General features: G+C 42.0%; 1 protein-coding gene, 1 long non-coding RNA gene and 1 pseudogene across 2 annotated transcripts in view; 2 read left to right on the top strand and 1 right to left on the bottom strand.

Annotated features, from left to right (window-relative positions):
- LOC119872255 lies at positions 1-25,664 on the bottom strand. The gene is made up of 2 exons (XR_005361152.1): positions 25,489-25,664; positions 1-143 (listed from the first exon to the last, which is right to left on the bottom strand). It is a non-coding gene; the product is annotated as an uncharacterized LOC119872255 (long non-coding RNA).
- On the top strand, positions 5,608-6,489 carry LOC100687197 (annotated as a pseudogene).
- PALMD (palmdelphin) overlaps positions 25,145-27,291 on the top strand; it is a 49,631-nt gene continuing 47,484 nt past the window's right edge. The window contains exon 1 of the mRNA XM_038541231.1: positions 25,145-25,333. Coding sequence (XP_038397159.1) covers positions 25,289-25,333 — 45 coding nt within the window. The 5' untranslated portion in view covers positions 25,145-25,288. The remainder of the gene's footprint in view (positions 25,334-27,291) is intronic.

Below are 27,291 nucleotides of genomic sequence, written 5' to 3'. Positions count from 1 at the left end.
TATAATTAATTCCATTTTATAGATGAAGAAGCTAAGGCTTGAAAAAGTCACCTAAGGTCATAATTAGGAAATGGCAGAGCCAGGATGGAAATTCAGGTCTTCTGATTCAATGCATAGTTTTTGTTCCTTTGATCAAAGTTGCCCTGTGGAGAGAACAAAAGAAATAATAAGTCTTGTAAGCCCCATCTTCTCTGAATTTAAAGCTTTGTTAAGGTGAAAAGATATAAATATACAGAGTAGGTAATTCATGATAATTAGCACTTTATTCTCATGGAAACAAAGGAACAATGTAGATAGCAAATGCAACAGGAATTTAAAGAAAGAAGAGATACATGGCACTAAAGAAAAGCTTCATGAAGGGCACCCAGGGTTTTAGTGGAGGAAGAGTACAATTTGGATCGTGGGAGGCGAAGAAATATTTCTTTCAAAGGCCACAGAATAAATCAGGAGCAAAGCTTCAAGTCAGGAAGCACAGCATATGCAGGAAACAGAAATGAGACTTCTTAGATCCAACAGAAGATCTATATTGAATCCCAGAAGAACAGCTAGAAAAACACTGGAAACTGGTAAGAGGAATTGAAGGTATTAACCATCTGCAGCGGGAACTGGAGAATTCTGGACAAGGTGATGACCCATAGTAACCTCTATTCAGGGATGTAAGACCTTCTTCCAGCTTCTGGTATAAATACAGTCAGACCTCCTTTACTTTTCCAGCTCGTTGCTAGAAACTGCATTGGCCCCAGCAGGAAGTCTGCTATCCATCTCCTGAAAATGGCAGCCCATCCTAATCCTGAATTGTCTGAGAATTCCAAGGGCTTTCACAATTCAATTCAAGGGTCATTTCCCAACCCCCAAATGTTGGGGAAATGAGAGAATAAAAAGGCACATCAGTCCACTAGCATCATAGCTGGGCTCACTGTCAGAGTTCCCGCACCAGCTGAACAACTATCCACTGCTGGAGTGACGTCCATACTGGACCAGATGACAGTCATGACCACAGCGTTTCCCTACACTTGCATTTCAATGCTTTTCTTCTGTAATTCTCATATGCTTAGCCATTGTCCCCAGAACAACCTCCTACCAGGGCAGCTGGTCCAAAGGGGCATCTACCACATGCTGTTCAGGATCAATCTCCCCTACATTTTTTTTTAGATTTTATTTTTTTATTTGAGCGAGAAAGCACACTTGGGTGCATAAGTTGAGGGAGGGGCAGGAGAGGGAGAGAGAATCTCAAGCAGACTCATGCTGAGCACACAGCCCATTGCAGGGCTGGATCCCAAGACCCTAAGATCATTCCCTGAGCCAAAACCAAGAATCAGATACTTCACTGACTGATACTCCACCCAGGCACCCCTCCCCGCCTTTAACTCCTGGTCCATGCACTGAACCCAGATCACTAACAATTTAACCTTTCCCTTGAGGTGATGCTAATAATAGGACTCATCCTAAAGTAAAAATTGAGTGTGTCAATATATGTAAAGAACATACACTATGTGCTACATAGCAAGTTCTCCCTAAATGTTATTATCACTAGTATTTTACATTTGAGAATGCATCTCAAGCTGGTGGGAATCTCAGAGATATGGGCTAAGCATATTGTTGTTTTCAAAATAATTTCTAGCTCTTACTAGTACCACAGAAATAAAATTTGGTCACTCTCCCTTTCCCAGAGCAAAAATTGAGTACCGTCAAGAGTACTTTGTCAAGAGGCAAATCTTCAGCCTAGGTAGTTATTAAAAGTGAGAAGAGATGAGTCAAGATTTCCAATCCTCACTGAGCTCTATGTGTTATAAATAGGTCTTTTATAATAGAGCAAGCAAGTCAGGGCAAGGCAACTTTAGTGAAGAAAAACTAAAAAGACAAGTGGTTGTAGAGGGGGAAATTTCCAGTGGGGTAGCACGAGAGACAGGATCACTTCAGGAAGAATAAAGTATGATCACTATACTATGTGCTTTTTCCGTGCTGATACTGTGACATACAAATCCTTCCTTGTCCTGTCTTCCAAACTTCACTCACGTTTCGCACATCGGTTGTACATCAAAGTCCTGAAGACAGTGTCAGAGAGTGCAGAGTACCTCTGCCGTTCAGAAGCATGAAAGGGCCTAGGGCAGGGCAAGTCTCCTCAAAGAAATATGGGCAGGTGAACATTGAGGGCAACCGTGCTCTACTCTACATGCTGCCTTGGAAGCAAGCCTATTTTTTTAACACTCACCAACTAAGGTGGTAGGAAGGACTTCAACAAAGGGCACTCCTTGAGGATTGACTGTTTGGAAGCAGGGAGAATTTTAAAATAACTCTCAGGTCCTTCTCCTCCCTAGGAAATGCCAGGCCCTTTGAGAGCTATTGCATAAAGGACTACTGCCCAAGCATTTCATGTCTAATTAACCGCGGATCCCCACTTTTGTCCCTGTGCTGACACCAATGTTTAACTAAAACTGGTATTCCCAATTCTTCCCCTGCTGCGTCCCCTATCCCTTCGGGATCACGAAGACAGCAGCATCAGTACCGAGAAAGCTTCATCTAAATCATCACTTCTTGGGGCCCCTGGGTGGCTCAGGGGTTGAGCATCTGCCTTGGGCTCAGGTTGTTATCCTGGGGGTCCTGGGATCGAGTTCTGCTTTGAGCTCCCCACAGGGAGCCTGCCTCTCTCTCTGCCTATGTCTCTGCCTTTCTCCCTGTATCTCTCATGAATAAATAAATTTTAAAATCAAAAAAAAAGAAAGAAAGAAAGAAAGAAAGAAAGGAAGGAAGGAAGGAAGGAAGGAAGGAAGGAAGGAAGGAAGGAAGAAAGAAAGAAAGAAAGAAAGAAAGAAAGAAAGAAAGAAAGAAAGAAAAAGAAAGAAAGAAAGAAAGAAAGAAAGAAAGAAAAGAAATCACTTCTCTTTTGAAGAATCTATTTCCCTTCACTGGGCCTCTTTAAGTGACATATCATGACAGTTTTCTTTATAATATTTCACCAAGTTTTGGTAATAAAACTGCCTTGGTAACAAAGAAAGTAATACTCTAATCAAGCATGACTGTGAGTGTCAGCCAGTCACATAGAAGCAAAGAAGAAAGCTCTGGAAAATAATATGAAACTTAATGAGCCTGCTCTGCAGGTAGTTCACCTGGGTTCCCCCAGCCCCTTGCTGGGAGAACTTTGTTCTGTCTGTGCCCTGGGTGCCTGCACCTGTCGTCCTAGCCTCTCCCCTGTGGCTCCTGCCCTGTGCCTCACTGCAGACTCACATGACTGACATGGCCTGTCCTCCTGCTCTGGCTCCAGCCACTGACCAGCTACAAAGCAGGGATGATTGACAAAGGATGGAAGGCCCTGCATTTCAGAAGGCGTTTTAAATTCCAGGGAAATATCTGTGAGCTCGAAAGGAAATGCTGGGGGGCCAGCACCTGAGGAGCAGCTAATCACACTCTTCGATGTCATTGTTAGAGTGTGTCATCTTAGTGACAGGATTGGAATAACTAGATTCCCTGGAACCAGAGGGTCAGATCCAGGCAAAATTAGCTCAGCTTTCCATCAGGGTAAGGACTATAATCTTTTTGCGTTCCCTAGAGTGCTTTATAGCCAGGGATCTTAGGGACAGTTTGCCAACAATTAATCTCAGCAGAGGCCTGTGGGTGGCAAGGTGGACAATAACACTCATTTACTTCTTTCTTGTCCGTGGGATGCTCTGACAAAGACTGCCTGCAAGGACCATGGTTATCAAACCATAATTTTGCCAGTAATATTACCTTTCAATAAATGGTCCTCTCGAGGACTCAGTGATCCATGCTGAGCCCAAAAGTGGAACAGCACATGGCAAAGCTGGCTGCAAAGCAATGCATTCACCAAGAGGGGGACATGCACTGACACCCTGCCATCAAACGGCCCCTAGGTCCCAGGGAAGTGTTTGAATAGAAACCCCAGAGACTAGGTCTGAGACAGACCTATCTTCTATGAAACATACTCTTTTTAAGTCCAGATAATATTTCTGAGAATACAAAAAAGAGAGAGATCAATAAAACAAAAAGAATATTTCCACAAACAGGATGGAGATATTATATTTTCTCAAGGAAAATATAATCAGTAGTTTTCATTTTGCCCAGAAAAGAGACAGAATCATAGAATCACAAGATTTTAGAGCAGGAAGGGATCTCGGATATCATCTAGACCAATTTCCTTATTTCACAAGAAAAAATGTAGACTAATTTTTTTTCTGCCAGCCCTCAGCCAATTAAGAATAAGTTTCCACTGAAGGGGAAGGAGCCAGGTTGAGCCAGGGCAAAAGGCACTTCCTGAGAAGGGGGGGGGGGCTCTGTGGGATTCCCCATGACCAAGGTGGACACAAGGATCAAGATGCTGAAAGCTGACAGAAGAATGCTGGAAGGGCAGTTAGAAGGAAACCAAAACCAATACTACTTCCCAGATTCTCCTAGACTTTCCTAGAACCCACCCTGAAAGCTTGCAAGCAAAAATGAGGATCTTGAGTCTAAAATGAATTCAACAAGTTACAATCCAATGTCAAATAAAACTGCCCCATGCATTTCTGGGAAGCCCTGATGGTCTTCCTACAAAATGTGGCAAGAAGCATAAGTCTTTTGCCAAATATAGACCTTTGCTCTATGTTCCCTCATAATAATGTTAAATAAGACATGAATGAAGAGAGATAATTAATGACACCAGGAAGCAGGATCCTACAAGCTTTTCCATTTGAATTTAGCATAGTAAAATACATAATTAAAAATATGTACTTTTGACAATTAAAGAGTGCCATTTCTCAAACTCTCTGACAATGCTATAGTCTCATGCTGCTTCTAAAAATTCCTTTCACAGTTGCTACTATAGAAGTTTACGTTCTGCACTATTCTTAGCTCTCAGCTAGGTCTCCAGCAGTTGGGAGGATTCCGGGGAGTCTTCAATGTCAAATTCCAAGGCATGAAGCTCATACCACCTCTTCAAACTTCTCTCTTTAGAGTAAATGCATGATTTTAGGTCTTAGTTAACAAAAGAATGCTGCTTTTAAATATAATGTAGGCTAAAACAAAGATTTTTCTGGAGTAAACTCTTAACCATTTCAACAAAACCTTATGACAGGGTAGCAGTTGGGGTAATAAATAAAAGCATATATATATCATATATATATGATATATATCAGATTTAATATATAAAGCATATTTTTATATTTAAAGCATATATATGATATATATATCAGATTTAATATATGATTCTAGTACCAGACCTTCAAAGAAAATTGATATTTCACACAGTAAAACAACTTGATCAATAAATTTAATAGATGATACTGAATGCATTTCTCAATTTCTCAGATCAATTCATTGATCAAATATTTATTGAGCACCTATTATGAGCCAGCACTGAGTGGCTGTAGATAAAAAAAAAAAAATCCCAGACTCCATAGAGCTTACATTCTAGTGGAAAGAAACAAACAACAAAAATAATCATTAAAAAAAGAAAGAAATTATATAGTGTATTAGAAGGTAGCAAACATCTTGCAAAAACAGAACAGGTAAGATCAGGGCGGAGATGTTATGTGCTTTTAAATAGAGTGGCCTGGGCCATGCTCCTGAAGCCACTACTTCTGCGGGAGGCCGCAGCCGGACTGCGCCTGAACCATGTTTGGCAACCAGTATGACGATGACGTCACTGTTTGGAGCCCTCAGGGCAGGATTCATTAAATTGAATATGCAATGGAAGCTGTCAAACAAGGTTCAGCCACAGTTGGTCTGAAATCAAAAACCCATGCAGTGTTGATTGCATTGAAGAGAGCACAGTCAGAGCTTGCAGCTCATCAGAAGAAAATTCTCCATGTTGATAACCATATTGGTATCTCAATTGCGGGACTTATTGCTGATGCTAGACTGTTATGTAATTTTATGCACCAGAAGTGTTTGGATTCCAGATTTGTATTTGACAGACCTCTTGCTGTGTCTCATCTTGTATCTCTAATTGGAAGCAAGACCCAGATACCAACACAATGGTATGGCCAGAGACCATATGGTGTTGGACTACTTATTGCTGGTTATGATGATATGGGCCCTCACATTTTCCAAACCTGTGCATCTGCCAACTATTTTGACTGTAGAGTCATGTCCATTGGAGCCCGTTCTCAATCAGCTGGTACTTACTTAGAGAGACATATGTCTGGGTTTATGGAGTGCAATTTGAATGAACTGGTTAAACATCGTCTGCATGCCTTACAAGAGACACTTCCTGCAGAACAGGACCTAACTACAAAGAATGTTTCCATTGGAATTGTTGGTAAAGACTTGGAGTTTACGATTTATGATGATGATGATGTATCTCCATTCCTGGAAGGTCTTGAAGAAAGACCACAGAGAAAGGCACAGCCTGCTCAACCTGCTGATGAACCTGCAGAAAAGGCTGATGAACCAATGGAGCGTTAAGTCACAAGCCAGTCTATATGTGTATTACCAAATATGTAAGAATGCAGGAGCCCCTACTGATGACAGTAATCTATACTTTGAACCAAAAGATGCACCATGGTCTTCTGGTATGTTTTAGGAATCAGTCCAGATGTGTTTTTCCCAAGTAACTTGTCTGAACCATATAATGGTGTGCATTTTTCTTTGAGAGGGTCTATATAATCATTTTCTAGAAAGTATAGTTACCTGTACTAATGTTTTTATATGAAGAACATAGTGTCTTTGTGGTTTTAAAAATAACTGTGAAAAAAAAATAAAAAAAAAATAAAAAAATAAAAAAAAAAAAATAAAAATAAAAATAACTGTGAAATAAATAAATAAATAAATAAATAAATAAATAAATAATAAGGTGGCCTGCTGTACTTCATCGAGAAGGTAATGTTCAAAAAGGCTTACAGCAGGGAGGGAGCTAGTCTCATGTGTATCCAGGGGAAGAGAATTCCAGGAAGTGGGCCTGTGCAAAGACCATGCGCTTGTCTGAGTGGGAGGGAAAATATAATAGAAAATGAGGTCAGAGAGGAATAAGGGGCCCAGTTCGTACAGGAATTTGTAGGCCACTGTTAGTATATTGGCTTTTAGACTGAGAGTTTTACGCAGAGGCCTGACATGATCTGATTTATGCTTTACAAGGATCAATCCTTGTTGAAACAAATGGTAAGGAGCAAGAATGGAAGCAAGGAGACTAATTAGGAGGGAGAGACAATCATGGGCTTTCACCAGGGTGCTAATGGTGGAGATGATGAGAATTGATCAGATAAAGCATGCAGTTTAAAGGTAGAGTAAATGAGATTTTCTGACTAATTGGATGTGAGGCAAGAGAGAAAGAAAAGATGAGGGATCACTGTAGGAATCTGGCTCTGAGCACTTAAAAGGGTGGTTTTGCCATCAACCGAGATGGAGGCAAATGGATATATTTTGGATATATTGTTGGAGATACAAATGAACTTTTCTAGTGGAGATTTCAACAAGGCAGTGGATAAAAGCAAGTGCTTCAAAGAATTTTGCTGCAAAAGAACCTGGGTGGCGCAGCGGTTTAGCGCCTGCCTTTGGCCCAGGGCGCGATCCTGGAGACCCAGAATCAAATCCCACGTCGGGCTCCCGGTGCATGGAGCCTGCTTCTCCCTGTGCCTGTGTCTCTGCTTCTCTCTCTCTCTCTCTCTCTCTATCATAAATAAATAAAAATTAAAAAAAAAAAAAAAAAAGAAAACCAAACAATGGGATGGTGACTGGCAGGAATGGTAGAGAGAGTAGAAGGCTCTGGTTTTCATTATTCTTTTTAAGATAGGAAATAGAATATTTGTATATTGTATATTTGCATATTGATACTAGAGTTCCAAGAAAGTGAAAAATTGATGAAGCAGGAGAGAGAGGGAAGAATTGTTGGGTCAATGACCTTTTTTATAGTAGGTAAGAAAGCATGGATGCAGATGGAGAATTGTCTTTCAGCTGTGATTAAGGCTGACAGAGGAGGTATTCGATGTTTGAGGAGAGATGTGAGAAAAATTAACCAGAAATGTGGGAAAGAGAATAGAGAATCATCATTTTCAGGCAGCATTAAGGATAAAGCATAAAACTTGGGAGGCTCACTTGAAGGTAGTCACTAATTCACAATGGAATAAATTTGAACGAATTACATAGTCAGGCACAGTTGTCTGTTTTTCTCTAGTCTTGCTGAGATTCAGCAAGACTCCCTGGTGTACCGGTGTAATAGAGAGAATTAGTGGCTTAAGCAAGGAATACCACTGATGCACAAGCAAGAAAATTGGGGGTAACTATACTGATTGCAAATGGAATTAAAGCTTGGTCAAGATGGAAAAAAGGACATCAAGAAGTGACAGTGACAAGATAGTAGGATCAATGCGTTAGAAATCTGGGTGGGATCAAACTGTTGGAATCATGATCCTAGAAGGAGTGAGCTAGAAGATTGAAAGTGGTTGTCACGGAGTAGGAAGAGACTATGAAGATACTGTGAATGTGAGTAGTGACAAAACACAGAGTAATAATCTTTTTATTTACCCAAGGAAAATTACTATAGAGAAGAAAAATATAATGTGAGAAGAAAATGAAAAGAGGGCTAACCACACAACTGTTAAAAGGATCAACAGCTTTTCAGAAGTGACTGCTACATTGCTTCTTTGGGAATTTTGTGGATGTGGAGCAAACAGTGACAGGGCAGCAGCCAGTGTCAGAAAAGGGCACAGGGAAGGCTTCATTTCTCACAAGAACCATCTGCATTTATTTCACCAATTTGAAGTCCCTTTGAGTTCTAACGTTCCTCTCCTAAAATGCATGTAGTACATGAGTCATCTACACCTCAGTGTGAATTCTGATAATTAGACCATTCTAATATTCTCCTGTCTCTGAACTTAGATTTGAGCAAGGAGAAGTTCTGAGTAAAGAAATGAAAAGATGGAATAAGAAACTTTGAGAGACATTCACAACAGCATTATTCATAAGAGCCAAAAAGTGGAAACGGCCAAGTGTCCATCAACTGATGAATAGATAAATACGATATGGCATATCCAGACCGTGGAATATTACTTGGCCATAAAAAGATCTGAAGTTCTGATATATGCTACAACTTGGATGAACCTTAACAACATTATACTGAAGGGAGACCTGGGTGGCTCAGCAGGTTAAGTGTCTGACTTTGGCTCAGGCCATGATCTCAGGGTCTTGGGAGTGAGCCCCCTTGAGCCCCTTCAGGTTCTGTTCTCATCAGGAAACCTGCTTCTCCCTTTCCCTTGGCCCCTCTCCCCACTCATATGCTCTCTCTCTCTCTCAAATAAATAAATAAAATCTTTAAAAAAAAAAACACATTACACGTAATAAGTCAGAAGCAAAAAGCTGCATATTGTATGATTCTGTTTCTATGAAATGTTCAGAATAGACAAATCTAGAGACAGAAAATACATTAGTGGTTGCCTAGTGCTATGAGTACAGGGAGATTGGGAGTGATGGCTAAGGGGCGTGATTTCTTTTTTGGAATAACAAAAATGTTCTAAAATTGATTGTCATGATGAATACACAACTCTAAATCTACTAAAAGGCCACTTTCATGGGTGCATTGTATGGTATGCAAATTATGTCTCAATATAGTCATTTTTTTTAAAGAAAGAATCTTCACGTGAGTTTGGGTGAGCTTTGGACAGCTGCAGGACAGCATCAAAATAGACTACAGGAAAGAAGAATTTGAAAAACATTGAAAGAAGTTTTATCTTCCCTGAAATTCGAGCTGAGCCCAGCTGCTAAGTCACCCACCATAGGTGGCTCTTAAATCCACTCATCACTGTCTTGGGGCTGATTGCCCGAGGTTGCCCATGCCTTCCCAGCAGAAATATGCATGGAATAAACTAACTTAGGAGAGTTTTCCGAGCACAATGTTTAGACTTCAGTTTCTAAATTCAAGCAGAAAAGGATTCAAACCCTCAGTCTGCAGGGGGATGTTTGTGTGTGACTTGGTGCAAAGTCTCCTTACCACTCTTGGTCTTGATTCCTAATGGAAATAACAACTGTACCTATCTTCTAGTGCTATTGTAAGACTTAAACCAGGTAAGAAAGTCACAGCACTTATCAAAGTAGCTGGCACGTAAGAACTGCTTAATAATCATAAAACTTTAAGAATGTAAAGAGAGGTGGTGAGAGATTCCAACATATGTAAGGTGTGCACTCCAGCAACCCACATTTATGTCAGGCAAATTAGAAAGCAGACATGTGTTCAAGAGAAGCATGTTTTCCCCCGCTTCCTTCTCTCCTACCCCGTACTTCCTTGTTGACAAATATTCCTGTCTTTGGGGTAAAATCTGCTCTTCCATAAAGAAGAAAGAGTCGCATTGCAAAGGCAGTGACATTTCCACCCAAATACTCAAGCCCAGTGCAAAAGAACTGCTGTATCATCACCTTTTGTGAAAAAATCGGGCCCAATGTCATCAAATGGCCTTCATCAGCCTGTAAGTAAAATTCTCCAAAAATACATTTTATACATTTGACATTAAGAGTTAAATGAGAATTAAGGCACCCGAGTGGCTTAGTCCGTTAAGCATCTGACTCAATTTTGGTTCAGGTCATGATCTTGGGGTCATGGGATCAAGCCCCACGCTGGCTTTTGCTTTAGCCTAAAGCCTACTTAAGACTCTCTCCCTCTGCCTCCTTCCCCCTGCCCCCTGCTCTCTCTCACTGTCTCTCTATTAAAAAAGAAAAAAAATTAAATAAGAATTTGCTACCAGATGATTAAAATACTTTCTGAATTCATAGATCTCATGTTCTAGTGGACCTACAGATCCCCAAATACATTTGAAATCACAATGTATTTAGTGGTATAATAAAAGTAGTGTGGGCTTTGGTGCCACATGAGAGGAAAATTAGTTTTATCAATCCAGGAAGGCTTCAGAGAGAAGGTAGCTGGGCTCTTCTCCCTAGTGTCTCCTGAAGCATCACAGGAGGGGTCATGACAATACTTGACTAACACCCACCCACAAGATAAGGCATCACTGACTGGTACATCAGTACCTATCTATCAAGTGGAACCTATCACTCTTGAAACATTTGCCCCAGAATCCAATTATCCATGTAGCTGATCAAAATGTACAAAGAAGGAAGATCAAGCAAGTTGGCTTAACAATGAGGACATTGGGTGGGATACATTTTCTGAGGGTGCTGGTGGCTGCACCAGAGTTTGGAATTAGCCAGATTACTTCTCTTTTCACATAGCCAAGTTCTGAAAAGACCAAGATAACTTGTTTGGTAATTTCTTTGGAAAGCCATCAAAAAGATGTAATTCTCATGCCAACATTGTTGGCACGGGTTTAAATATATTGAAGTCCTAAAAGCAAAGTCACTTTTCATTGGTGAAAAAAAAAATCTAGTATGTCTCAATTAACTATGCTTGCTCAAAGCTAAAGTCTGGCTATTAAAGTCATGAGGCTCTATTTTTTTTTTAACAAGTATTACCCATTACCTGGAGGCAGTTTTCTCTAGTTGTGAGATATTTACTGTAAAAGAAAGGAACTCTCCCCTATGCTCAATTTGCAAGTCTATTTAATGTTTATACGGCAACCACAAAAAGGTTTGGCTAGTTTAGAAAGAGCAAAGAAAAGCCAAATAGGTATTTAGCTAAATTTCATAGGTCCAGAACTGTGAAAAGAGGAATCCACTTCAAAAAGGGTGACTCAGTGGGTGACGGCTGTCTTCAGCTCAGGGTGTGATCCCAGAATCCTGGAATTGAGTCCCACATCGGGCTCCCTGCAAGGAGCCTGCTTCTCCCTCTGCCTGTGTCTCTGCCTCTCTCTCTCTGTGTCTCTCATGAATAAATACATAAAGTCTTTCTTTAAAAAAAAAAAAGAGTTCTGAGCTTGGAATAATCAAATATTATCTCCTCAGAGAGGCCCTCCTTGACTGCTTAGTCTAAATTCACTCACCACCTATCACCACCACCACCACCCCAGCCAGTAACTCTACTGAAAACCCTGCTTTCTTTTCTCTATTCCACTTAATGCTAGCTAGAACTGGACCCATACGTTTGCTTTTCTCATGTCTGTGTTCCACTACTGAAATCTAAGGCCCAAGAGAGTAGAACAGTGCACATGCTGCTCAGAACCCTATCACTAGTCCCATGTATGGTGCCTGGTTCATGGTAGATACACCCCCATGTACTGGTGGGATGCATGAATTCAACTATGCCACAACAATTGTTTCTTTCAGGTGGATGGCATTGGAAAGGGTTCACATTATGAGCAGAGTTTCAGATCTCAAGAGACTTTCAGTTGTCATTTGATTCCCAGCAACATGTGTGAAACCAAGATTTTGTTTGTCACTCCAAGTGATTCATCCTTTCCAACTAACCACATAGGCACCACCGCAACACCAATTGGCACACAGGTGACAGGTGGAATGTAATTCCCACAATGGGCCTACTGATTTCAAGCAAGCTCCTTCAGGAAAGGATCACTTCTCACATGAGTTGACCGTTCAGGAAAGCATGAATGCTTAACGCTTAAGCTCACATTTCATTTATTAGACTATGGGAAGTGTTTTCACTACTAAATATACCATTTAAGATTGACCTAAACACTTTGAGGGGTGGTAGATTAGTAAACACACTAAAACTCATTTAGTTATATTTTACCAAGAATAACAATTCTGAGGTTAAAAGGAAGAGAGGGACAGAGAGGACTTCGGTGCAGCTAGGTGGCTCAGTTAGTTAAGCGTTTGTCTTCAGCTCAGGTCATGATCCTGGGGTCCTGGGATCAAACCCCACATCAGGCTCCTTGCTCAGTAGAGAGGCTACTTCTCCGTCTCTCTCTGCTGTTCCCCCTGCTTGTGCCTCTCTCTGTCTCTCTGTGTCAAATAAATAAAGTCTTTAAAACAACAGCAAGATGGACTTCACTCAGAGAGTGAAATATAGGTAATAACCAAGAGCTCTGTGCACACTTGGATAAGAGAAAGAAAATAAAACTGGCCGTGATATGGGATTAATTATGCATGCTGCTAGAATGTTGGCTACAAACTCCAAATGTGTTGTCACTCCTTGGTTTGGCAGAAAGAATCAAGAGCTATGGGCAAAGAAAGGTCCAAAACCAGCGTGATATCATTGTGGGAAACAAGGATCTCAGCTACTATTTTAATACTTTATCAAAGTGACTTTAGAAAAATCCATGGTTTGGTTTGGTTTGGTTTTGTTCTTCCAAAAAAAAAAAAATTGTAGAATGTTGAATTTACATTTTGATACTGGAAGAGCCATTGTGTGCTGAGAGCACATCAGTCCTAGAGAGCAGGGATATAGGAGCAGTTGTAAGAATCTTTGACTCTTGAGCCCCCAGTCTGTGAGGACACTCCATTCCTAAAAGTCCAATCTTTGCCCATTCTCATTGACCTCAGGGGGCTCCACACACTCCAAGTCCTTCATTGAAACTTTCTGCTCTTCCTTTGGTGGCCTCTTCTATAGAGAAGCTCCTCTCCTCCCTGTTCTTTAGAGTTTCTTATTAAGCCCCTAATGGCACTATACTCTGTTGGTTTTTACAGCTCTTACTCAGGATCTGAGATCAAGCTTCTTCCAGTTCAAGCCCAAGACAGTTGGGCTGTACACTTAAAAGTTCTCCTCTTTGACAATACTTAATCAGTCTCCTAAACTAAGGTACAAGTTTTTTCAACAGTCTCCTATGCTAAGATGAGTTTCCTGGTTAGTCAGGGTGTTTCTAGCACTTTCTGGAGCCTGAGAGCCAAAGAATTGGTTTGTCAGTTGTCTCCCTATTTCCCCTAAGAGCCTACGTGCAAATGCTCTGAAATCACAGCATTCTCAAAAATTAGTAGATGGACTTCCTCCTACCTTGCACTCTACCTTTATCCTCTTATCAAGGTAAAACTCTAAAGTGGTGTGAATTTGGTGCCTTTGAAGCAAATGGAAGTGAGAAATTTAAAAGCTGAGCTTAGCAGCCAAAAGCTCTTCTTTGTTTATTGCAGAACCTTACCTGAAATAGAGATACATGGAAGGAAGGAAGGAAGGAAGGAAGGAAGGAAGGAAGGAAGGAAGGAAGGAAGGAAGGAAGGAAAGAAGGAACTGAAATCAGTGGTTTGGACTACAGTAAATAAAGGGGGGGAAAAACTGACCGTGAATCAGCTAACATTTAGGACTTCTCTGTAGGAGTTGAATATTTCTCCTAAATAGAGAGGTCAGTGGGCTGCCATGTAATATCTATTCAATCAGCTAGAACATTTTGCTCTTTAGTATAATGAAGCTTGTAAATAAAGCTAAGCTCTGAGTTGGTTCCCAAGGGGAAGATCATACAGTTTGCTTTGGTGGAATGTCAAGACGTAAGGGGAAAAAGTGATCCTCAATAAACAAATGCACAGAACTGAATCACTGCATTCTTTTTTTTAGACAAACCCTTCTTATTTTGAGCCCTATGTTAAAAAGTCACTGCTTCTCCTCTTTATAAATAACTTGGTATTTGGGGGCTATCAATTATAATAGCCTATAAGACCTTCTCTGTACATTTCCCCCGTTGTATACCCATTGCATATCATTTGTTTGCATTCCATTTGTCAGCATGAGTATTTGTACTTGGTAGATTTGTGGGAAAGGGGAGAAGATACAGCAGTCACACAAAACTCAACAAAAATTTAAAGTGTTTACACTGCTGTGTTGGAAGTGAGTAGACTGCCTTCAATAACTCCAGGAAACCTAATACTTACTCCATTAAGCCTTCATGAAATCCGTTTTCTTGCTTCCTCACACACACAGATTTGGTAAATTCAAAGAAAGGAAAATGGATCTGCCCCACACCCTAAAAGGATGTGATTTTTATTCCACTTATACCAATTTCTAAAAGATATGTAAATAAAGGAGGAGGATAAGAATAGAGCTTGATAACGATCAAATGTCAAATGGGCCAACCATAGTAAGTTAATAAAGCCTTGAACAAAATTAACCAGAGATAGTCATCTAGCTTGACCTTTCTTTTCCAACTGAATTAGGGTTCTTCCCCTATTCAGGACTGCCTTTAGAGGGCTGATTACTATTGTGGTACCATAATAGCTTAGTATTTCATTATTAAGAATCCCAAGGTCCATGAGCAACAGAGTAGACTGCCCTTTGGAATTTCAGCTAACAAAACAAAACAAACAAACGAAAACTCAGAAACAAACTCATAAATACAGAGAACAAACTGGTGGTTGCCAGAGGTGTTGGTGAAACACATGAAGAGGATTAGTAGTTACAAACTTCCACTTATAAAATAAATAAGTCACAAAGATGAAAAGTAGAGCAAAAGGAATATAATCAGTAATATTGCAATATCATATGGTGTAGATGGTGACTACGCTTACCACAGTGAGCACCGAGTAATGTATAAAAGTGTTGAATCATTACGTTGTACATCTGAAATAATATAACATTATATGTCAACTATACTTCAATAAGAAACATTTGAAACTTAAAAAAGAAGGAAATATTCATTTAAGTAGTTTTTAAATTTCCCTCCTGAAAATATTTTTACATTTAAAATTAGATATATACAAAAGAATAATTTTGTTGCTGAAAAAAAGTTTTTTAAGAGGGGTAAGAGGCAATCGATGTGGTGTAGAGTGGCAGCTATCTCTGTGACTATTTGCACAATATTCGACCTTTAGATTTCAGAGGATGTAGGGACTCAAGAACCTCCAGCTCTAAGGGAATTCCTACAGATCTGTTTGTGGCAACTGTAATTCTTGGAACTTAGTGTTCTCTGAAATTCCCACCCCACCCACACTACTGCATGACTGCATAAGGCAATTCTTTCAGTCTTTGCCCTAGGCACACATTAAGCAATCTAACTCCTACAGTTAGAATCTCATCAAAAGAAGAGGAGAGGGGAGAGGAGAGAGGGGAGACAGGAGAATATAATGATGAAGTAACAAAGATTTTTTCATACTATGCTAAAACTGAGAAAAAAACTCCAAATGAAAATGATTTGGTTTTTTGGGTTTGGTTTTGTTTAGGTTCCTTTTTAGAGATCTATCTAAGGCATGCAATAATCACTGGCCCTTACAAAGCAGCCATCTCTCCAAAGAGAGACCCATTAAATATTTTAGAAGTAAACTCTGAGTTGGCATCCTTCAAAACACTTATTTCCAAAAATCTTCAGGCTTACAATTGTCTGGAATCCAATCTGTCACTGAACAAAAACCTCAGAGCCTTCATTCGTAATAGCAAAGTGGACTGTAGGCAGACACGCTGACAGCTGGCTAATTTCTTGCCTTACCATGTAAATCCACTTTAACATAACCGGCTTGCACCCTAACTTTCAGACTGATGGCTCTGCCTAGAAACCAACCTAATTGGATAAGCTTCTAGCATATTTCCATAATGACAAAGAGTCATAGGAAGCCTTCTAAGATTTCTAGAGTCAGTCTAATGGAAAGACTGCTGGACAGAGAATGTTACCATTTAATGAATTGGATCCCTGCCCAAATCAGTCCATCCATGCCTCAGTTTCCCATATTGGAAATGAACACATCTGATAGCATCTTGGTTCACAGAGAGGAAAGAGATCCTGGTCTTTCTCCTAAACAAGTCAATCACAGTATTAGGTTATATGTGTAGAAAGATGCATTCATAAATATGAAAGCACTGAGAGAATTAATAATGTGCCTGCAAGATTTAATAGACTTTCTAAGACCTTGGCTTGTACAAGAAGATAGTTAAGTTAATAATAATAATAATTGGTTGTTATTTATTATATAACTGTTATGCTCCATGACCAACTTTACCTAGATATTCACTTAACCTTGATCAAAACAATCTTATGGAAACTATTATTACTACCAGCTTACACCCAAAAAAACCAGACTCTCTTAGATATTAAGTGATTTTTCCAAGTTCACTCACCTAATAAGTGGAAAGGCTAGAAAATTAGACCATGTCTCTCTGATTCCAAAACCACTTACTTGCATTTATTAACTTTCTCATGGCAGAGAATCAAGATTTTGATGTATGTGAATTAGTTAAGGATCATTAATAAATATACAGAGACACATTTATTTCTAATATGTGTATACCTGTGAATATATTTGTATAGTCTTTGAACACCACATACCTTATATAATAAACTGGGGATTTATAAGCCTGTATATAGATAATTTGTTAAGTATGCCACTCCATCATTTGGTAAGGAATCTGTACCTGAGGAGATTATTCAGTTTGTCTATGATTGTCTAGAAAATCAGGAGTTGTGACTGTACTAGTTCTCCTTAGTTTCTCCACGTCCTATCCTACCTTGTCCTACCCCACATCCTACCCTACCCTACCCTTTGGCTTAATTAACTCCTAACTGTTCAAATATAAAACACTCAGCTCAGCTGTCACCTCTGCTAGAACGACTTGGCTGAACTCTGGCCTTCCCTCTGCCCTAAATCTGACTTTGGTGACCTAGCACTTTTCATACAGTGTTTACTTGTCTTCTGTTTACCTCTTGTCTTTTCCACTAAAAAGAGTTCATTGTCTTATTCATCTGTCTCTAGCACATAGAACAATATTGGTTACATAGTCCGTAGATATTTAACTAATTTGTGAAATATGAATGCATGAACAAATGATCAGAATCCAGAAGACCCGAGCTTCCAATTAGTAATGACACTGCTCTACAATTCCATATCCAATTTCCAAACCTGCATTCCTGGGATGGCCAAACTGTTCTTTGAAACCTCTTAGGAAATACAGGTGTTTGAAATCTGACAATTACAACCAGAAATATCTATGTCTAAATTTGGAAGTCTAGTTGAACTATGAGTCAATGGCTTCTTTTTGGGGAGGAGCCCCTCAATGATCAGTTTCAACTTCTCTCTTTGCATTTATGATCCCAATACAGATAAAAGGGTGTTCATCTTGCTATACCAACAAAAACTGACATTCAAACTGATGGAGGAAGCAAAAAGAAAATATAGACAGAGGAAGCAAAAAGAAAATATAAATGTTTCATTACACTGAAGGAACCCCACTCAGTATTTCTTTGTGCAAATCTAGGGCAAAAGTGTTCAAGTACTCAAATGCTACAACTTAAAATCAGGTACTCTTTAAATTAAGACCATAAAATTGAAGAGAAAAAGAAAAAAGTTTTTCAAAGCAAAAAAGTGAAGAAAGCTCAAACTTTTCAAGTCCAAAAGGCAGCAGAGTCCCCACAGATGCACACTGGACCAGTCAGACATCCAGTTTTGTATGAGCTATCACACATTATGGACACCTTTCAAGATAGTTTTGACTTCGGGAACATTTCTTGACCCAAATATTTTAAACATCACACTGAATCCACTGGCTAAGAGTGAAAGCATCAAGTGAGGGAACACCATGGGACAGCATTTTTTTAAATGCCCCAACCTGAAAACAATGCTGAGGGAAGGGCTGCTTCCTTACTCGGCTAACAAAGGAAGGAAAGTGAATGAGGCCAGCGGTCCTCACCAAAGGCTCTGACTCAAAACAACATTTAAAGTTCAATCTAAATGATCCTGTTCATCCCCTCTGTGGTACACACTGCACAAAGGCATTAGTACCACAAGGTTTAGACATGTGAGTGGTAAATTGGCAGAGAACTCATTGTGCTGGGGAGTCTACCATCCTTGATCTTGGTGGGATGATAATTACAGACTGTATAGTCTCTTGTTTTTCTCTGGTTGAAAGCGATGCTAATACCTGGCATGATACCAATCATTTTCAGGTCCATTTGTAAATTAAGGCAGAGAAAACTAAAAGGTCCCAAATATACTAAATATTAACCTCATGTTATGGGCACATGAGAGGAGAATAAATCACAAAACCATTTCCTTGTGTTTGATGGGGGCTGGGGGGATTATTTTGCTACATATGTTTGGTTTGCTAATAGGTTTTTTTTTTAATCCATGGCTATTTTTGATAGGCTACTAGGTAACTTGAAGCCATGTTCAGAAAACAGCTGCCCCCTTCATCCTCAAAAGTCCAACAATTGGACAAGTTAAATATTCTTTCCACTAAATCAGTTGTTTGAACTTTAGGAGACTCAACCTGAAAGAGCTGTACAATGTTCAAAGAGAAAGCAACATACTTAATTGCACACTCTTCTACCATCTGTTGGTAGAATTTTTTTTTTTTACTGATATACCTCTGCAATACTTCACTTACAGAAAAGTCATACTGTAATCTTTAGACAAATTCCCAAGGAAAAATGGCTATAGACTATGTCCAGTCTTAAAAAAATCAATTCCACAAATCATCAAAATGATCAAATTTGCATGTCATGCGTGATGTACTATTCTAGGTATGTAAAGACATATGTGGTTAAACCTCATGCTATGGGGTCTTTCACAACTAAGGAAAAATAGAGGTAGGATGATACAGTTGACTGAGACGAACCTTTGGGACTAGCCAGTCTTTGAATTAAATCCTGGTTTCACTGCTTACTGGATACCCAACCCTTGATAGGTTACCTAATCTTTTTGAGCGCTGGTTTCCAAATCCATTAGGGAGGCCTATAAAGCACCTGACACAAATGAACAATCAAACAGAAGGTCATAATAATAATCACTTGACAATTATTTGTTGAGTGTTCACTAGGTACCAGGACTGTTCTAAGCACTTCGAACACAGGCAGAACTTTCACTATCTAGAAATTTACACTCTAGTGAAACAGTAAACAAACACACAAAAAGAGTGCAATTTATAGTATTGCAGAAGATGGTAAGACCCATGGCAACAAATAAAACAAGGTGAGGGAAACTGGTAAAATCAGAGCGTGGTTATCTATAGTGTGGTCAAGGGAGGCCTCACTGGGAAGGTGATATCTTCCCAAAGACCTGAAAAAGGGGAGACCATGAGCCAGACAGTTAATCTGGGGAAGTGAGTTTCAGTCGAAGTAACAGCCTAAGACCATAGGGACAAGTAGACTCCTTACTGAGGAGAAAACCCCACATGGATCTCGACATGGGGCTCCATCCCAGGACCCTGGGATTATGACCTGAGCTAAAGGCAGACGCTTAAGCAGCTGAGCCACCCAGGTGCCCCTCTCTGTGGTTTTCAATCCAAAATCTCTAATCTAAGCTTCCCTTTTGTACTTAATTTGGAACCTACAACTTCTCATTCTTCTTTCCAATTTAATGCTCACTAAAATCTTTTTTGGCTTCCTCCCTTTTAATCATTCCTATTGCTGTCACTTCGGGGTTTTTAAATATTTAAATTAGCACCATAGGTACTATTCCCCTCACTTTGTCCTATGTCGTGGCCTCTGGATTCAGAACTTCTGAAAGACAGACAGAAACCTGGGGATTTATCTCTTCAGAGCACTGGCAAAGTTTTAGACTCTTTCCACAGGCACTCATGTTTCTTGTCTCGTACCTTCCTACCTAATCTTTCCTTCTTCCTATATGTTCTGAAGAGTCAACAGTTTAATTTCCCTAAAATATGAATTGGATCTTTCGTCTCCCACTCCCCCTCTCCATTTTCCCTGAACATCAAATTCTATGTATGAATGTGTATTTCCATCTCTCTCTCTAATTCCTCATTTGCCCCACGTAAGATCATCTCCTTTCTGATCCTCTATCACATTATGTTTCCCTCCTTCTCACACTTTCTCACACTTAGAAATGGCTTTTAGATTCTGCTTTCTCCCAGCAGTGGCTTTCCTGCAACTCACGTTCATCTTTATCTTCTTCAACTCATGTCACATTTACTGCTTGTGCCCCACACTACCACTACTCACTAGACTATACTCTGGTGGTTCCAAACAATGCCACAGGTAGCACTTTGTTTAATCATAATACGAGGACAGCCGATTTACTATTCTTCGTCCCTTACCTGTTTCTAGTATATGTCTTACATCTCCAACCAGATAGTGAATTCATTTTAAGAAAGGGCACTGGCTCAGAATCTGTTATATCCCTTAACTCCTAACATAAGGTCAGGCCATCGATTTTAACTTCTAACCCTTGCCATCCTCATATACGGTGGCTGGCAAACAAAGTCTTCTGGTAAAATTAGTTTGACAAGAGATCTGGGAGCAGACACGTTCTATTGCATATCTGAATTTGGTCACGAATATATATGTAGTTAACAATTAATAATAACATAGATTATGCTGCATTGTGAACTACGGTTCTAGATATTTTGTGATCCTGCTGACTTTTAAGAGATATATTTTATAAATCTAGCTGAGGCTTCTTTCCTGAACTCCAAACTCATATATCCAACTTGTCCTCGACATCACCATGTGATAACTAATGAATTTGTCCAAAACTGAGCTCTTGGTATCTGCCCTCTCTGTCAAAATAAAACTATTTCACCACTTCCCTATCTTAGTTGATGGCAAATTCCATTTGCTCAGGCCAAGAGTCATAGAGTTATCATGAATCTTCTCTTTCTCTCAAACTCCTTATCCAACGTCAGGAAATCCTGTTGGTTCCACTTTAAAATATATCCACAGTTCAACCAATTCCCAATACCCTCATGGCTATCACATTGGTTCAAGCTATCATTTCTCAACTGGATTCCAGCAATAGCATCCTACCAAGTCTCCCTACTTCCATCCTTACAAAACATGCTGGGTCACACCACTTCTTTGCTCAAAATATCTCAACGGCTTCTCACCCTACACAGAATAAAAACAAAGTCCTTACAGTGTTCTGTAAGACCCTACAAGGATTGAGACCTGTTGCATTTTCAACCACCTCTGTTATCATTCCCTGCAGCACCTCCTGTCAAACCACAGTGGCCTTGTTCCTAAAACATGCCAGATAAAGTTCACCTTAGGGCATTTGCGCAGACTTTCCCTGATAATGTTCTTCCCACTGGCATACTCGTGGCTAACCCCCACCCCTCCTTCAAGGCCTTATCTGAATACTCCCTTCTCATTCTAAATTCCAAATTGCAACCTTCCACAAGTTAGCAATCCTAATTCTCCTCCCTTGCTCTATTTTCTTTTCATTGCATTTATCACTGTGGCTGTCATAAAAATGTGCCCCCCAGACATCCAATTGCAAAAGCATAACCAATAAAGGGTCCCAGCTGTTGCACCCTGAAATCCATCCCTGGATTTGCATTAAGACCATGCCTCTCGGGGGCTGCTCCTAACCAATGGGTGAGTATGGCAGAAATGCTCAAACAGGCTCCCTGGGAGACATGGGACCTCTCTGGTAGCTGACTTTGGCTAGAGGATTTTTCCAGGATTTTTATTTATTTGTTTGTGTGTGTGTGTGTGTTTGTTTGTTTGTTTGTTTAAGAGAGAGAGCATGCATGCGGGGGGGGGGGGGGCGTGCGGGCAGAGGGAGCAAGAGAGAGACTCAAGTAGACTAAGTGCTGAGCATGGAGCCTGTTGTTGCAGGGCTCAGTCTCATGACCCCGAGACCATGGCCTGAGCTGAAACCAAGCATCCGCCGCTTAACTGACTCAGCCACCCAGCACCCTAGCTCCAGGACTTTCTGATGGCCTTGCCAGTCTGCCTTAGGGTGTGCTACAGGTCAGGCTGTTTTCACTCAACTTTCTCTTCATTTATCCCTCACTTGAGCCAGACTTGCACTGCAGTCTGACCACTCTCCCAGACTCCAACTCCAGCCCCCTTTGCCTACCTCCCTCATCTTCTCTCAGGGAGTCATTCTCCTAATAAAATCTAATACTTTTAGCTCATCTTGCCAAGTGTTTCCTCAGAAGACTCCAACTAACAGGATGCCTGGGGGGCTCAGCGGTTGAGCGTCTGCCTTCGGCTCAGGGTGTGATCCTGGGTCCCTCTGGGGGGATCCTGCTTCTCTCTCTGCCTGTGTCTCTGCCTCTCTCTGTGTGCCTCTCATGAATAAATAAAATCTTAAAAAAAAGAAGAAGAAGACTCCAACTAACTTAATCATCTTCTTACATATTCTACTTTGTTTGCTACTTATGTTTATATTTCATTGCCTACCTGAAGAGAAATTCCAGAGAGCGGGAATTGTGCTCATCCTTGTATCCCAAACACCTAGCACCATGTGTGACATAAGTACCCAAAAGACATGTGCAGAAAAAATAACTAACAAATGCTTTTTAAATATTAGCAACTATTAGTATTATCAATTAAATAAATGAATAAAGACATGATGATACCAATCAGTTGTCACAACTCTGCTCCCTGCTAAATTCCCTGGTCTTCTTATTTTATCCAAACCTACCCTACACTAGAAAACCTTTGGGTTTTCCCATAGCAGAAATGAGATCTGAGTGGTAAATTGTTTTTAGGAAAAGATCCAGACCAATAATTGGATAAGTGCCCATGTGTTCTGGGCTGCAAATCTGCAATTCTGACTGAGATATTTATCACTACCGCTCTCTTGTATTTAATTTCAGCCAGGACCTCCATACACAAAATCAAAAATTTTGAAGGTTTGATTTTTTTAAGCTTACATACCCATCCAATAACAACCAAACTTGGCCCATGCCTAATCAATCCTCCAAGTCTTTAGTTTCCCAAACCGTCTCCTTTGAGTATGTGTATGAACAAGGACAAACTACTCCCAAGTATGATTTCAGGCTCTTGAAACGTGGGTTTCACTCTGTGGTTGTGTAGCTCCACGTGACAACATGGAAAAATCTTTTCTCTCTAGGGCCACTAAGTTACTCTAGGGATTCCCAAGGAATTCTGTCAAAAGGGTGTGCATCCAGATGTAAGCGTTCTGGGAGCTAGAGAGAAGAGGAGGCTGGGGTTCCTACTCTTTCTCACAAAGACTGACACAACCCTTCAGCCTGTGTCTTCCGTTGCACCATTTCCTGGGTAGGCATCGATGAATGGCTATTGTAAAGTCAGTCCGCCAATCCTGGGTTTGCCATTATTAGCTATGTGGCAAATTACAGCTCTGAGCCTCAGTTTCCTCATTTGTAAAATGAGGATAATAGCATCTATCTTCCAGCACCCTGTACCATAAATAGTATGTGAAGCATTTGTCTGTAGACAGTACTCAACAAATATTAGCCATTATTATTATGATCAACAATGCGAAGGAAATTAAACCATCTGGTCACTGTTTGGCTTCTCCTTTTAACCCGTTCAGCTGAATGCTGATTGGAAGGCACTCGATAGCAGCCAAACACATAAGGACAGGATAGATGGTAACTATGGTTTACTACATCAAAATTTAATCCAAGAAATCATGGAGGAAAGAAAACAAAATCAAGTGTAAAGCCTCCAGCCTCTGCTAAGAGTCTCACTGGGCTTGACTTTCTTTTTCTAAAGGGCAAGGGAACACCCACACGGTGTCAGGCTGCAGGAGTCCCAGAATGTCTGCTCACACTTTCAAAGGCCCGCTCCTTTCTCTCGCACAACTGGTGAGGTCAAAGTGGGCACCTCCTGAAAGCCCAGGGTGGCTTTTCTGAATGAGGTCCAAGAAAGAGCGGCGCCCCGGGCAAATCCCAGCCAAGAAACAACCGAGGGTGGTCCCTGTGGCTTAAAGCACACTGAGCCCTGCTGGGGGTGGAGGGGGGCGGAGAAGAGGAGGGAGGAGAGGAGGGGGGAGAGGAAGGGGAGAGGAGGGGGGAGAGGAGGGGGGAGAGGAGGGGGAGAGGAAGGGGGGAGAGGAGGAGGGAGAGGAGGGGGGAGAGGAGGGGGGAGAGGAGGGCGGAGAGGTGGGGGGAGAGGAAGGGGGAGAGGAAGGGGAAGAGGACGGGGGAGAGGAGGGCGGAGAGGTGGGGGGAGAGGAAGGGGGAAGAGGAGGGGGGAGAGGAGGGGGGAGAGGAGGGGAGAGAGGAGGGGGGGAGAGGAGTGCACCAGAAAGTGACAATCTTGTAAAAGGGGCGGGGAGAGGAGGGGGGAGAGGAAGGGGGAGAGGAAGGGGAGAGGAGGGCGGGGGGGGGGGGGGGGGAGAGGAGGGCGGGGGACAGAGGAGGGGAAGAGGGCGGGGGGAGAGGAGGGGAGAGGAGGGCGGGGAGGGGGGGGCAGCGGCGGGTTCACCGCGGCGGTGGCTCCCTGACCCTGAAGACCGCAGCGCTGGAACCGCGGCGCGGGCGCGGGCGGGGGCCGGGAGCGGGGCGGGGCGGGGCGGGCGCGGACCACCTGATGTCCGCTCACCTCCCGACGAGGCTCTGAACTCGCCGCAGAGTCTCGGATCCGCGGCCGGCGGGCTGCGGGGGGTGCAGCTGGGGCGGGCGCCGGGGAGCTCGGCGCAGGCCCCCGGACACCAACGAGCGGGCGAGGCCGGGGCCGGGGGCGCACCCCCCCGCCCCGAGCGGCCCCGAAGCAGCGGCGGCCGCGCACCGCCCCAGTCGCCGCCCCGCGCTCGCGCTCGCGCTGCAGGTGCCGCCGCCGCCCCCGCCCCCGCCCGCCCGCCCGCGGCACCTCGGGGCCCGGCCTCCTCGCGGAGCTTCTGCTGCGCCGCCGCCTCGGACGCCCGACGCGCCGCAATGGACGAGGCCGCGCTGGTGAGGGAGAGGCTCCAGGCCATCACGGTAAGCGCGGCCCCGCCCGGCTGCTCGGGGCGGCCGCGGACCCCGCGGGGAGCCGCGCCCCGACCCCCGCGCCCCGCGCCCCCCGCGCCCCGCGCCCCGCCCGAGCGAGCCCACGTCTGAAGGGGCACCGGGGGGGGGGGGTCGCTGTCACCCACCTTCTCGGCCCCAGAGTGCAGGGCTCTTCCTTCAGCTGGTCTTTGCCGGGCGGGGAGACGAAAAACCAGATCCTGGACTTAGAAACTTTTTAAAACCGTGAATAATGCACCAGAAAGTGACAGTCTTGTAAAAGGGGCGGGCGCGGCGGGGGGGGGGGGGCTGAGAAGAAATGAAACAACTAGAAACTTTTTATTGGCAGCGGGGCGGTAGGCTCCGGGGAGCTCACAGATCAGAATGAACGTGGTGGTACTTAGACTAAGCATCAAGCAAGACAAAAGTAGCTGAAAGCACGTATCAGATTAATTCTTAGATATCGGTTTTCAGCAGAGTCATAAACTGAGTAAGATCCCGATGAAGGAACGCGGTGCATGCGATGCGATGGATTTGGGAAAATATCTCGTTAATGCCGGGAAGGAAAAGAGTGCATTTTTTTTTTTTTAAATGTTTGTTCCGGGAAAGAATCAAGGCAAGAAATAAACTACTTTCCTTAAGTGACCCAGCTTTTTTTTTTTTTTTAATTTTCTAAAATCCTGTATTTGGCAGTAACCTGGAAGTCTGTGGCACAGTCATTTACGATTAGCTACAATTTGTGAAATGATTTTTTAAAAACTTGGAAATCCGCATCCCAGTTTCTCAGTATTTTCTGCCACTGACATTAGCTGTCAGGAAGAAATGAGGACTTTTTAAAAACGGATGCTAAATCAGGGTGGGTAGGAGGATTTTATTCTCTGCTCTTCTAATTCCCCCAGCATAAATAATAATGCTAATCCAAATTTAGAATTTTGACTAAATGGATACAATGCCTTTAGTTCCACCCAGAAAGGATTCAATAAGTTGAAACATTTTCTCAGCCAATAGTAAGGAACCAGAGGCCAGAAGTCCATCAATAAAGGCTGGCACTTTTCCATAAGACAATGCTTTTGAAATGTCTAACTTCTAACTAGTACATTTTCCTGTCTTCAGAAAACTCTGCTTTGGACTATTGTTTGTTTTGTGTTGTTCTTTTCTCTTTTTCTTTTTCTTTCTTTTTCTTTTTCTTTCTTTTTTTTTTTTTTTTTTTTTTTGGTCTTTAAACTCAGCCACCGTTTCAGCTGTCAGGCTTTAAGGGACAGGAACTGGGCTCTGCTCTGTTGTTTTTGGCATGGGCCTTTTGCATTACAGCTGTTGTTTAAAGGTTACTTTATTACACTGTGTGAGTTGTGTGGGCACAGGCCGGACCTTTGCTTCTACCTCCTAATTTACTAAACTAAGTCATGTAGCTGGTAAAATACACAACAAGCACCCCTTCTCCATTTTCCTTCTGGAAATTGTAGCACACACTTATTAAAGCCCTCATTAGCTCCAGGGCACCTTATAACTACTACTGAGCCCGCACAAGGTCTAAAGCTATGACTGCATGCAGTTACTCAGGAAGCCTAGGAGTTTTCGCAGAGGGTTCCAGATGCAAATAGAGGTAGAACAAGAGGCATATGACACCTTACAAGCAGGCAGGAGAGTAAGGTTCCTGAATATACTGGGGTATGCTTTTTCTGATGATTAACACACATACACACACACACACACACACACACACACACACACACCTACTGTTTGAATTATTCCATTAGCCTGAACATATCCCATTAGAAGGAATTAAGCAAATCTCCAAAATAAGATCACAAAGTAATTCTCTCTTGGAAGTAGTATGTTTCTATGAAGATTACTGGAGGGGGGGGGGGGGGAATGGGAAAAAAGTTTATGGGAATAAATTTACACTGGCCTCCACCTCACCAGGCTAAGCCCAATCACATTTGTCACAACCT

Source organism: Canis lupus, chromosome 6 (genome assembly GCF_011100685.1).
Source record: "Canis lupus familiaris isolate Mischka breed German Shepherd chromosome 6, alternate assembly UU_Cfam_GSD_1.0, whole genome shotgun sequence".
In the NCBI taxonomy this organism is placed as follows: domain Eukaryota; kingdom Metazoa; phylum Chordata; class Mammalia; order Carnivora; family Canidae; genus Canis; species Canis lupus.
The sequence above is the reverse complement of the archived record's forward strand: the minus strand, read 5'-3'. Positions and strand labels throughout refer to the sequence as shown.